Source organism: Halichondria panicea, chromosome 7 (genome assembly GCF_963675165.1).
Source record: "Halichondria panicea chromosome 7, odHalPani1.1, whole genome shotgun sequence".
Lineage (NCBI taxonomy): Eukaryota > Metazoa > Porifera > Demospongiae > Suberitida > Halichondriidae > Halichondria > Halichondria panicea.
Window position 1 is genome coordinate 3287516 of NC_087383.1, and position 11962 is coordinate 3299477.

The 11962-nt window shown below is 40.1% G+C and overlaps 2 protein-coding genes across 4 annotated transcripts; both read right to left on the minus strand.

The window, feature by feature from the left end:
- Positions 1 to 85: 85 nt before the first annotated feature.
- LOC135338723 (gamma-aminobutyric acid type B receptor subunit 2-like) lies at positions 86 to 4518 on the minus strand. Of its 3 annotated transcripts, none has more exons than XM_064534780.1 (15): positions 4171 to 4518; positions 3912 to 4052; positions 3296 to 3466; positions 2841 to 2954; positions 2716 to 2787; positions 2450 to 2650; positions 2063 to 2377; positions 1814 to 1997; positions 1599 to 1743; positions 1386 to 1512; positions 1211 to 1318; positions 1014 to 1160; positions 597 to 932; positions 364 to 540; positions 86 to 297 (listed from the first exon to the last, which is right to left on the minus strand). In XM_064534780.1, exons 1-15 carry the CDS (start codon positions 4411 to 4413, stop codon positions 217 to 219), a joined length of 2562 nt encoding a protein of 853 aa, XP_064390850.1. In that variant the 5' UTR covers positions 4414 to 4518; the 3' UTR covers positions 86 to 216. The 3 variants fall into 3 exon arrangements, with proteins under 3 accessions (XP_064390850.1, XP_064390851.1, XP_064390849.1); XM_064534781.1 differs by having other exon boundaries at positions 86 to 319; XM_064534779.1 differs by having other exon boundaries at positions 86 to 324.
- Positions 4519 to 5391: 873 nt separating this feature from the next.
- Positions 5392 to 11958, minus strand: LOC135338722 (gamma-aminobutyric acid type B receptor subunit 2-like). Its single transcript, XM_064534778.1, has 15 exons — positions 11576 to 11958; positions 11162 to 11302; positions 10596 to 10766; positions 10359 to 10466; positions 10152 to 10223; positions 9879 to 10091; positions 9344 to 9646; positions 9049 to 9226; positions 8730 to 8874; positions 8335 to 8461; positions 7951 to 8058; positions 7588 to 7734; positions 7026 to 7358; positions 6633 to 6773; positions 5392 to 5679 (listed from the first exon to the last, which is right to left on the minus strand). Exons 1-15 carry the CDS (start codon positions 11819 to 11821, stop codon positions 5503 to 5505), a joined length of 2610 nt encoding a protein of 869 aa, XP_064390848.1. The 5' UTR covers positions 11822 to 11958; the 3' UTR covers positions 5392 to 5502.
- Between the last annotated feature and the right edge of the window lie 4 nt (positions 11959 to 11962).

Consider the following 11962-nt stretch of genomic DNA (forward strand, 5'->3'; position numbering starts at 1 on the left):
TATATTTTGTTCCTTGAAAATAAAGCACTATACAATATATTTTGTCCCTTCTGTTCTATTAATGGTCTGAGAACGAGACTATACAGCCAAAGTATAAACAACATTTAGTATTGGACAATGAAAGACAAATTAATGTCCTAGTGCTACTCCTCCATGCAACGACACACACAATAACTAGAAGCAAAAATGAAATGTTGTGTACCCAGGGTGTTTACATCATGGTTGGAAATTTTCACCAGATCTATTAGACGTCACGGTAGAACTGTTCACCTCTTTTTGACTGACACATGAATTACTCTGTAAAAACAAACAAGCATGACTTGGCTGAGATATGTACGTATAGTGCACATAATTATAACCAACCTCATAGCTTCGCACTACTTTCTCCAACTCTTGTATCCTTAGCTCCATTTGAGTTTGTTTACTTTCCACCGTTCTTCTCTCTACGTCAGACAGTCCACTCATCTTATTTCCTGTTACTGAGTTCCTCCTCTCACCCATAATAAACTTCCCTGTCGAGTCTCGGTACAAACTGACCATCTGCAATGATCGAGAAAATATTGAACGGGCAAGCGCAGTAATTCAATTGGATTTACCGTGGGAATAAATGCAAGTGCTAAGAAGACGGTTGTTGCAGCCAGTAGACTACCAGAGAAGAGTGTTTCAACAGTGTTTAAGAGAGAACCATCGATTGCTATGGCTATAGCGTTGATCACAAGGGAAATTGCAGAAGCGTAAATCATTCCCGCAATGTACTTCGAGTCATGCAATTGCTTGATTTTCACTTTTCTGGTCTGAAAAGCCAGAATAAGCCCGACAATTTGGAGCAGAGCTGTATATACAACTATTAGCACAATCCAGATTGTTGCGAATGTGTTTTGACCAAAACTGAAACAAACATAAACCTGCTGTTCAATCATAACCCCTAATTCCTGTGTGTGTGTGTGTGTGTGTGTGCCAGGGGCATTAAAATGAGGTATTTACTACTCACAATCACACCCACTTTAACTTACATTAAAAATTTGCTGAGTTGACTCAGATGAATTTGACACGTGTGGTATTGGTTGAAGCTGTGGCACTGCGACTTGCAATACAGCTAAGATGACACCAACGCTTGAAATACTGATGGCTATCAAGAAAAGCTTCCAATCTTTTAGTGTCTATAACGTCAACATTATAATGCTTACACATTACATTTATTTCTCGGTACCTTTTTTGTCAATGATGGGTTGTGGAAAATATAGTAAACTCTTCCCATTTTGACAAGAATTGCTGCGTATGCCAAGTTGTATCCTGTTATGCTTGCAAGGTAATCAATCTGTACAGAATGGAAGGTGTTTTATATCGGATTGAGCCAAGATCAGTAGAATGAACACGTCACTTACAAAACATCTCACAACGTTCAGAGTGAAGTCTTTACTGGGTAAAATTCTGAAGTATATAGAGGAGTACATCATGTAGGCGCCAACAATGATGATGTAGTTTATGTTCGGACTTGTTATTTTGACAATCCTGAGTAATAAAACAATTATAGTATATAAAGGCTTGCATTTTATCACAATTCGGCTATGTTCGTACACAATACAAGAGTTACTCACTTCTTTTTTCTCTGCGTAAAATTGAAGATCAGGCACACAGTACAGAAGACAAGGCCGACAGCTGCCAATATGTAGTAGGGAATCACCAGAGCTAAATGGTAAGTGAGAATCTGAGGAATTGGTATCCCATCAGGTGGTATACCCTCTGCATGTAAACAAAAAATAACCAAAGCTCAAAGATATGCAATAGCTCTTGTTAGTTTTGTACAACTCACGGGGAAAAACTGAGTTATTGTTTTCTCCATTAATGTATATGAATTCTGCACTGGACTTATTGATGCTGTGAGAAGATGCAAATAACACACGTGTCAAACTAGAGTTGTTGGCTGATAATCGGTACTGAAAGAACATCACGTCATCAAAAACTCTTGATCCAGTGTCGTCAAATGTGACTTGACCCTGAAGAAAAGTAACGTAATTGAAATACATGCATATATATGGCATCAATAATGTTGGTAACTTACAGACACCCCCACAAAGTCTGTTCTCTCCAGGTTCCACCTGATGATGCAGCCCATGAGCTGATTGGAGTAGGTGAAGTTCTCCAGTGACACCACTTCCCACTTTACACCAGTCTCCTCATCAGTCCCTCCACACTGAGTCATGTTCAAAATCTCCTCCCTTATCAGACCGCCAATCATCTCATTGGTCCTGTTCAGCGCCAGAGCAAATGTCCAGAGTGCATCGTAAGCCACGGTTGCGAAAAAGGTGTACGTATAGTTATCTTGAGTATTAATTGCAAGCCTTCTTTTATATAGAGAATCAAATTCTGTAGGTTTCTGTAATAGTAAGATTTATGTATAATTATATATATGCTATTAAAATAATGTTGAGAGAGTTTTTGCTTATACCAATTGAGATTCTGTAATGGTTTTAGAGTCATTCAACTCTGGTCGCAACTGAAGTGCAATGGATCTGTGCAGGGCCTCTGCTAGTTGGTCATCAGTGCAGTTTGTTGGCTCTGGGTTCACCTCCTCTGTCCACCACCTGTCCTGGTACCAGCCGTAGGTCAACCACGCATAATTGGGATAGATGAAACCTCTTATGTATGCCTATAAAATTATAATATTAAAAAAACGTTTGAATCATGGAAGTTATAACTGAACTATATAATTACCTCGCACATAATCTTTCGACCAAGGTTTGAGAAAGCATTGATAAAGAAAACTCGATGGCCATCCTTTTCAAACTAAAACAAAAATTAAAGTGATCATGACTTCAATTTAATTTGTCTAAACTCACAATCAAATCAGCATCTGAGGTGCTGAATCCATTGTTATAAACGGTTGAAGAAACTATCTTGTTAACAATTCCAATACCAAGGGAGTTCAGAGGACCTCTTAGATTAACCAGAACCTATTATAGAATTGAGAACAGCTATACACCATCAAGAAACCATTCTTCTTTATTCATCACAGATGGTTAATTAAATTGGCACAATTGCAAAGGAGTGTCGTATTACTAGAATGTTTTGCGAGTATTCGAACTTGATCAATTCGCAACAATAAAATCCGCAAAACCTACTTGTACGTACACACTATCCTTGCCAGGACGCAATAGTTAAATCGCAAAGAGTCAAATTTTCTGCTGATTTGGCTCATTCGCAAAGGTTTTTCACCAGCAAATAGTAATACGGTACGTCATGCACATCTTAATTGGCTAATTGGATGTAATGCATTCAACAAAATGAGACCCACCTCAGTAAACAAGCTCTCATCTTGAGTGATGAAGGCAATGCGTCTCCAGCCGTACTCTTGAATGAGGCTGACTACGGCTGGAGCAAAGTCAGCATCAGAGGGGTAGGTATGGAAGAAGTTGAGGAAACGACTTCTGTCACTCAACTCAATCGAAGACGACGCGTACGATACCTGATATGTTGGATTTCAATGACTGTCACAATAAATTAGTGAAACATCTAGACCTCATGCATGCACCTCTATATATACAGTTAGCTATATAACTGAACAATTCACAGCTAATTGCATTGGGTGCCTATATAATTATTACCGTATATAGCTTGTAATAATAAACAGCGAAACCTCTTATAATGGACTCTCTAAATAGTGAATCCCTCTGTTATAGCGAACCGTGGCAGCATGCCTTGTACCAACTGTACTGCTTTTACTATCAACTTGTGTAATTGCAACCCCCGAATAGCGGACACCTCTAAACTCCGGACAATAGATGAGTCGCCTGTACGAAAGATACATTTATAGCAGAATTAACCTCCTATAACGGACGAAGGGTGTGGTTTTAAATCTACAAGAATGGTTTCCCAGAGCCTGCCACATATGTTTGACACAGAGAGCAAACCTGTGAGATACTGTTGTGGTGAATGATCTCTGCCACAGGAGTGGAGGCCACTGAGCAGCCACAGCCCAGGAGACCAAGCACAGTCGGGTGGGGTGGAGAAATGGCATCAAAGTATTCATTCAGCGACACAGTTCTATCACACTGCAATAGTTTTTGCGAGATGCATTCAGTTTAGTGGCTATAGTTTACCAGTATAAGATGGAACCTCAACGTGAATTGAAATGGTGAAATGTACGTAGCTATTTAGTGTAAATCTCACCATTGTGTCCACCACAGGTGTGTGAGTGAGGTTGTAGCCAGGTAAAATAGAGATGTCAGCATTAATCAGCTCCTCTGCTAACTCAATGGCAGGCACCACTCCTGATGTATGGAAGCCTCCAACAGGACCAGAGGTGAACAGAGCATACCTGATCAGCTCTTGACAGAGTGATAGCTTAAGATTATTGATCACCACTGCCAATAGTAGAAACAGTACTGCACTAGAAAAGTTGAAGACTGCCATGCATGAGAAGTTTAATAGCAGAATAACCCTCGAGCTAGAGCTAGAACTAAAAGTAAGTTCAGGAATTTCTGTGAGCCATTAAATGTGGGCTGGAGGTACAAACCACAGCAGACTGTATGATGAGGTCTGATAGTGACGTGTATGACATACTCATACCGGAACCTGGTTTACAGCTGTTTGCATCACCTTGCAAAAATTAATACTAAATCAGCTCGATCACTGCATTACCACAAAATCACCGTACAATGTTGCTATGCAAACAACATGCAGTCCTGAGCAATGAAGGTTTCTAGAACTTGTATAACAGGTACTTTTTGAGTAGACCCTCGAATATATAAGGTGGTATAAATTATATCAAGAGTAGATGCTTTTATCTACTCTTGGTGGTATGGAAACTCACATAATTTTATGGTGAGGTTTGAAGTTTCAGGCTGAAGAAACTGTTAGTACGAAGTACCTTTAAACACTAACAGATCACAAAATATTGTTTGGTGCTAATCTAGTAGAGAAGTATGTTCGGACTTGATGGTTAAAACCGGTATACCACAGTGAGCAAGTTAGTAGGCTCTTTAGCGTAACAATTTTTCGTACAGCACAAGTCTCAGCATAAGGCGTTGGTAGACCATTCTCTACTTCAAATCCTCCCGGTTCTATGACTCTCCATGACTGATGTAGTCTATTTCTTGAAGTCATGCACCATTGCTCACTTACCCAATACTATTTGTTTGCATAGCAACATTGTATGGTGGTTTTGGTAATGTAGTGGTATTTTGCAAGGTCTACATGTACATGTATGCAAACAGCTGTACACTCTGACACCAGAGGAAGTTACAACATCCGCGTGTCTTTAACACACACTTTCTGAACTTTAACCTAAGGAATGTGTGTCTAAAACGTTTCCTTTGACACGCGGATGTCGTATCTCCTCTGGGTTTACACTACAACTGCTACAGTTGGATACTCCTCTTCATACACTCCTGGTGACACAAATAAAACTTTATGGTTTTATGCCTGGTCATTGAACATACATATGTGCACTGGGGCATTAATTAGTGATCTTGACACATTGGTACAAAAAATTAGCTCTAACTAATGGTCGATGCCATTTGTTCTGTGACGAGTGATTTCCTCAAGTTCATTGCTATCCGCAACAGTGGCTGGAGCAGTTGCTATTGACGACACTATCTCAGTGATTGAATTTAGTAGGGGAGACGGACTTGGACTGTGTCCACTCAAGCGAGAAGAAGTCTGAACTCCTAATCCGTTCTGCAAAATTTACAAAAAGTATAAACGCAATCTATATAGCTACAAATGCAACGTGCAGGTCCTATATACAAAGATTATTATAGAGAGGTACACATATAGATTAATGGCCCCATCAAGTAATTTAACACCCCTCTCTCTCAACCTACAAATACAAGAAAACTCAATAATGCCTATGTCAAAGGTGCTGATGTCTCAGTGGATGCGTCAAAGCTACATAACATAAAGCTACTAGCTTTGCTTACACACGTACACACAGATATCATAATGTTCGGTAATTTTGCTTGATGCAAGCATAGACAAAGGATGCATTGAAGCTAATCTGTAATCATAGGGAAACTCAAAGAGTGGGAAATGATCAATGCTAAAAAGGATGCCAAAAGTACAAAGTCTAAAATTAATGGCTGCTGCATCAGTACAGGGCAGTAGAGCCTTGAAGCTGTCTTCTCACTCTTACAGCAATAGCTAGCGTTACAGTCCAGAGCTAACTACTAAGTAGAGTTAGCAACAACACTCATTGAAGCAAATCCATGAATTAAAATCCAAGAAAGTAGCATAAAATACATGCATGATTGGTAAAGTTCTACCTTAAGACGATAAATTATTATTTTCGCGAATGAGATACCGTATAGAGGGTAATATTCGTAGGCAAAATATTTGTGGTTTTTGTGGTTGAATGTCTGACCACAAATATTTACCCACGAATGAGCGACCTTGCCTACCTTTACCTGCAGTGCAAGCAGCAACCACGAAAATATTATCCACGAAATGACTAAATATTGCTCAACCACGAATATCCCGAAAATTACTTGCAATATTTAGTTTATACTCGCAGATAATTGGTGAATATCTCAACTTAAAACCACTTGCGAGTAATAATAACCAGCAAAACGAGCTAGACAGTGAAATCGTACAATGTGAAAATTTGTCATCTTAATAAATATATTAATACTGACCTCTTTCATCAAACTATTATCGAATTCTCTCTTAGAGAAAGTTTTTGATAATGCTCTCTCCATCTTTGCGGAAGCATGGGGGTCTGTATTGGATGTCTGAAACACATTCTCTCCATTTGGGTCACGGTACAGGCTCACCATCTGTGCAAAATTGAAAGCACTAGCTGACATTCTGTGATGTTAAAGTCAAAACGTCGAATGCACAGCTAATAAAAAAAATAACAGAATACTAAAGGTGTAACTGCTAACAGGGGACTTAATACTAATTGCTGGCTGAGGCAAAATCAAACCCTTAGAACAGAAAAGGACAGCCAGGCACACAAGTAATGTTTATTGGAAGTTGGCTTTACAACACAACATTAATAACGTAATTTTATGATCCAGTCTATATACCTTTGGTATAAACACGAGGGACAGGAACAGGACTGTGACCACCCACAGTCCACCAGAGGTGAGAGCCTCGCCAATGTTAGGTATGCGAGTAGCCGTGAAAGAAATCACTCCGATCAAAATCAAGACAAGACTGGAGGTATAGATGAGAGCAGCAATGTACTTGGAGTCATTCAGCAGCTTGATCTTGACTTTGCGTGTTTGGATGGCCAAGATTATTCCAATGATTTGCAGGAGTGCAAGGTAGGCAAACAGGAGGGCCAGCATTGCAGTCTGTGGTACATTGCTCGATACGTAGCACTGGTACGACATGTACTCAATCCGAATTCCGAACTCCTGTGATGACAAAAAAGCGGAAAATATAATTAATGAGCAATCAGCGACCTTGGTACTACGACCTGAAGCTTATAACCCTAACAACTATCACAGTACACATACATTAACAAGGGAGATTTGCATCTCCTTTTGTGATTCAGTGAAGCAGTACAGTAAGTACAGGATGTTATGCTCACACAACTATAGTAAACAGTTACACTACACATAATAAAATAGCTAGATCACATACGTTTACAGTATTATTTCCTCGCTCATCATTTATTCTCAGATCTGGAGTGGGTCTGAGCTCAGGCACTGAAACTTGCAGTATTGTTAGCAGAATGCCAAAGCCAGCTACAAAAAGCACCACCAGACTAAGTTTCCAGTCAGTAACGGTCTACAGTGAGGTGAAATTAAAAATTAACTGATGACAGCATACATGTATCATAATGTACTGAATCGTACGTGCATAGCAAAATGTTGATAAGAGTATTAAGAAATATAATACCAGAGAAAAAAACATGTATATAAACGCTGAAAGTGAACAATAACAACAACAGAGCCCCTGGCAAGGCGCATACAAAAATTACCATGTGTTTGTGTGAGCACGTACCTTTTTGCTGGTGGTTGGGTTGTTGAAGATGTAGTAGATTCTCCCCATTTTTGCCAGTATGGCTCCGTATCCGAAACAGTAGCCTGATATTATAAGGAGGCTGGAAATCTGAGACGAAGAAACCAAACATGCGTAAGTAATTAATTACCACAAGTTATGCGTAATTAATTACCACAAGTACATGTAATTGTGGCTATAACAATGAATGTAGCCTAGCTACATATACGTGAGATGTTAGGTACGTGAGATGTTAGGTACAGCACGTAGGTGTGTTATTTGTGTTATTTTGCTACTGTATAGTGTATAGTATATCTATGGCTGATTGCAAAGATTACTCAACTACATGTATAGGAAAAATAAAAAATGCTACGGTATAGAACTTACAATACATCTTGCTTCATTCACAATGAGGTCTGTGCTAGGAAGAAGCCTGAAATAGATGGTTGTGAACTGAATATACGCTCCAAGGATGACAAAGTAGTTGATGTTAGGACTAGTCAGCTTCACAACTCTGTATAAGGTTAACCCGGTTAATATACAGCAGACAAAAAGTTTATAAAGTACACACACTTTAATTAGCTCATTTGTACCTCAAACACACACAACGGAGTATAGCCTGCACTAGCTACCCCACCCAGTCTGTTGTGTTGATCAAACTTCACATTACACGTACAAAAAAGGTTACATTTCACACTTTATAGCTCATTGAATACTGAGGTCGTATGATGCTGTGTACAACACACACAACACACACACGCACACGAACTATTGACACTCACTTCTTGTTTCTCTGTGTGAAGTTAAAGATGAGACAGGCGGTGGTGAAGGCAAGTCCAACAGCTGCCAGCACATAGTACACTACCACCAGTGACAAGTGGTACGTGGTTATCTCAGTGATTGGGATGCCATCCATTGGAATACCTCCTTTAAAAACAGTAACAGCGATATAGTTACTATAATTATGTACTTGGTTAAATCTATCATTGCAAGTCGTAACTTACTGTATACTTACGATTCCAACAATATGGTTGGTGAAAATTGACAATTAGGTTAACCATTAGTATTTGCAAATCATGGTGTATGTTTTGTTCAACTCACCAGGGAATATTGTGCTGTTACTCTCCCCGTTAATGAATATTAGCTCTCTACTTTGATTCTCTCTATCATGGATGGTTTGACCGAAGTTTATCCTCAACAAGACGTCGTTTTGCAGTCTGTACTGAAACAGCTGAACCGTCGGCTGAATTCTTGTGCCATCATTGAATTCGACTCTCCCCTGCACAGAGTATGTTCAGTTGTGTGAGCAAATGTATATTGAATAACATCACACAACACATCGTTTAATTTAAGGAATTTTGGGCTGCAATACTAACTATATGAATAGTTAACTCACTGACACTCCCACAAAGTCTGTTTCCTCCAGGTTCCACCTGATGATGCAGCCCATGAGCTGATTGGAGTAGGTGAAGTTCTCCAGAGGTACTAATAATCCATCACTCCCCCTACACTGAGTCTTGTTCAATATATCCTCTCTTGTCAGACTGCCAACCATCTCATTGGTCTTGTTCAGCGCCAAAGCAAATGTCCAGAGGGCGTCATAAGCCACGGTGGCTAAGAACACGAAAGTGTAGTTGTTGGCTTTTGATTCTGGTTCTTCAAGTCTCGTTCGATAGATGGTCTCAAATTCTTGAGGTGTCTGTATATACAAGACAACAAAAGCTGTGCAACACATTCAACTAGAAGCATCTTATTGTCGTGGGTACCCGTGTTATATAGAGAGTTTCAAAGAGCCACAGAAAACACTAATTGGAATTGGACATCTAGGGCTAAAGTTGAGGGCAATCAAAGTTAGCTACTGAAATAATACCACTAGCGTAGGAATCGGTGTGTATGTACAACCACAGCTCATATCAAAGATACATACTCACCAGTCCAGTATCCGTCATACTGTTGGAATCATTCAGTGTGGGGACCAGCTGCAGCACCATACTTCCATGCAGGAACTCTGCTAGGTGTGAGTCAGTGCAGTCTGCAGGTACTTGCTCTGGGTTAACTTTCGCTTTCCACCAGTTCTCTTCATACCAGCCGTATGTCATCCACACATAGTTTGGGGAGGAGTACCCCCTAGGCCTTAGGGACGCCTGTGGACGTGGAAATAATGTTGGTACATTTGATTGCATTGACATGAATGAGATGTTTACCTCACAAATTATCTGTCGAGCCATATCGGAATAGGTGTTAATGAAGAACACTCGAGTGTTACTGTCTTCAAACTGCAGAATGAGAATTTCTTATAATTATGAGGGCACCCATACAAAGAGATGTATGAATTATTGTTTTACAACAAACAGAATGTGATAAATCTTTCCAATACATGTTTTCACATACATCTGTGATCGGGAACTCACAAAGAAGCTTCTTCCGTTTGTCCTGATTGTAGAAATTGGTATCTCGGATGGGATCACAGTGTTCCTTACTCTCACATTTCTCAAAGCTTTTTCAATCCTTGAAAATGCCTGAATAAAGATTAGAGCAGTACAATAAAGACTATCCCTTGTCTCAATGACCGTAGCTGACAGCCACACCCCCTTATCGTTTATATGCAAGTACTGTATATGTGGCTTGGGTCTGTTGCATATACTCACTTCTGTGAACAAGCCCTCGTCTTGAGTGATGAATCCCATTTGTCTCCAGCCGTACTTTTCAATGAGGGTGACTACGGCTGGAGCAAAGTCAGCATCTGAGGGGTAGGTACGGAAGAAGTTGGGGAAACGACTTCTGTCACTCAACTCAATTGAAGACGATACATAGGCAATCTACGTGGGGGAAGGTGTTCATACAGAGTACATGTTTACCAGGTATAATTTTAGAGACGTATATAGTGGGAATTTTCGCGGGTGCAACTTTTCTCGCTCTATGCTCATGCAAAGCCCTCAGCAGAAATGTTTGTGGGTTCTGTTCATTGCCAGGAAACCACACCCACCATTAGCTTTGCATGTGAGCTTATCCCGTTTCTCGTTAACTGCTCTGCCCTCTAAAAACGCAAAATTTTGTACCTCCCGAAACTTTCCCGCTTAATATGGTATATTTGGGAAGACAGGAAATTCCTAACCAGTGACCACTTCCTGCCCTATGTACCTTACTATTGACACATGTGACCTCAACATTTATCATGAAAGCCATCAAAGGAAATGTCACGACTTGTATTCACCTGTGAGATACTGTTGAATTGAATGATCTCTGCCACAGGAGTGGAGGCCACTGAGCAGCCACAGCCCAGGAGACCAAGCACAGTCGGGTTAGGGGAAAAGACAGTTCCAAAGTACTGCCCGAGTGATTCAGTCCTGTCACACTGCAAAAATCATTAAAGCATTACAGTTTGTAATAACCTTCATCGGGACCAGTTGCAAGACATGTTTTAAAATTTACTACATCACAATAAATTATAGACAAAACTATATAACTCATCTAGACACACCACTGACTGACATCGTTAATAATTCAATTTTAAGAACGTGTATAAATGGCAGCACAGCAACTACCACTTCTGAATCAAAAATTTGAGCAAATTAGCAGCAATAAAATTAATGCAAAGCAGCTTAAACAATGCTGCAGCACGACTCACCATTGTGTCCACCACAGGTGTGTGAGTGAGGTTGTAGCCAGGTAGAATAGAGCTGTCAGCATTAATCAGCTCCTCTGCTAACTCAATGGCAGGCACCACACCTGATGTATGAAAGCCTCCAGTAGGTCCAGAAGTGAACAGAGCATACCTCAGCTCTTGACTATGAGCAGCTCCAGAGAAGAGCAGTAGCATTAGAGTGAGTACTGCAAGAGACGGGTCCTCCAATCTGAGACCTTTGATTCGCATCCTTATGTCTAGTTCTATGTAGGTGTACGTGTATAGCCTACAGTCGAGTCGTAGGTTTTCTGGATCTATCAGTCTGAGTCCGTCTCAGAGACAGTTCTGTGCATATGCATTGACAAGATGTTTGCCTTATAAAACACGAGG

Coding starts and splice junctions, on each gene's coding strand:
- LOC135338722 (XM_064534778.1), bottom strand. CDS start 11,821: ATGCGAATCAAAGGTCTCAGATTGGAGGACCCGTCTCTTGCAGTACTC. Junction 11,303..11,575: donor CACCTGTGGTGGACACAATG/GTGAGTCGTGCT, acceptor TGATTTTTGCAG/TGTGACAGGACTGAATCACT. Junction 9,647..9,878: donor GTATGACGGATACTGGACTG/GTGAGTATGTAT, acceptor TTGTATATACAG/ACACCTCAAGAATTTGAGAC.
- LOC135338723 (XM_064534779.1), bottom strand. CDS start 4,413: ATGGCAGTCTTCAACTTTTCTAGTGCAGTACTGTTTCTACTATTGGCA. Junction 3,467..3,911: donor ACCACAACAGTATCTCACAG/GTTTGCTCTCTG, acceptor CCAACATATCAG/GTATCGTACGCGTCGTCTTC. Junction 933..1,013: donor CAACTCAGCAAATTTTTAAT/GTAAGTTAAAGT, acceptor ACACACACACAG/GAATTAGGGGTTATGATTGA.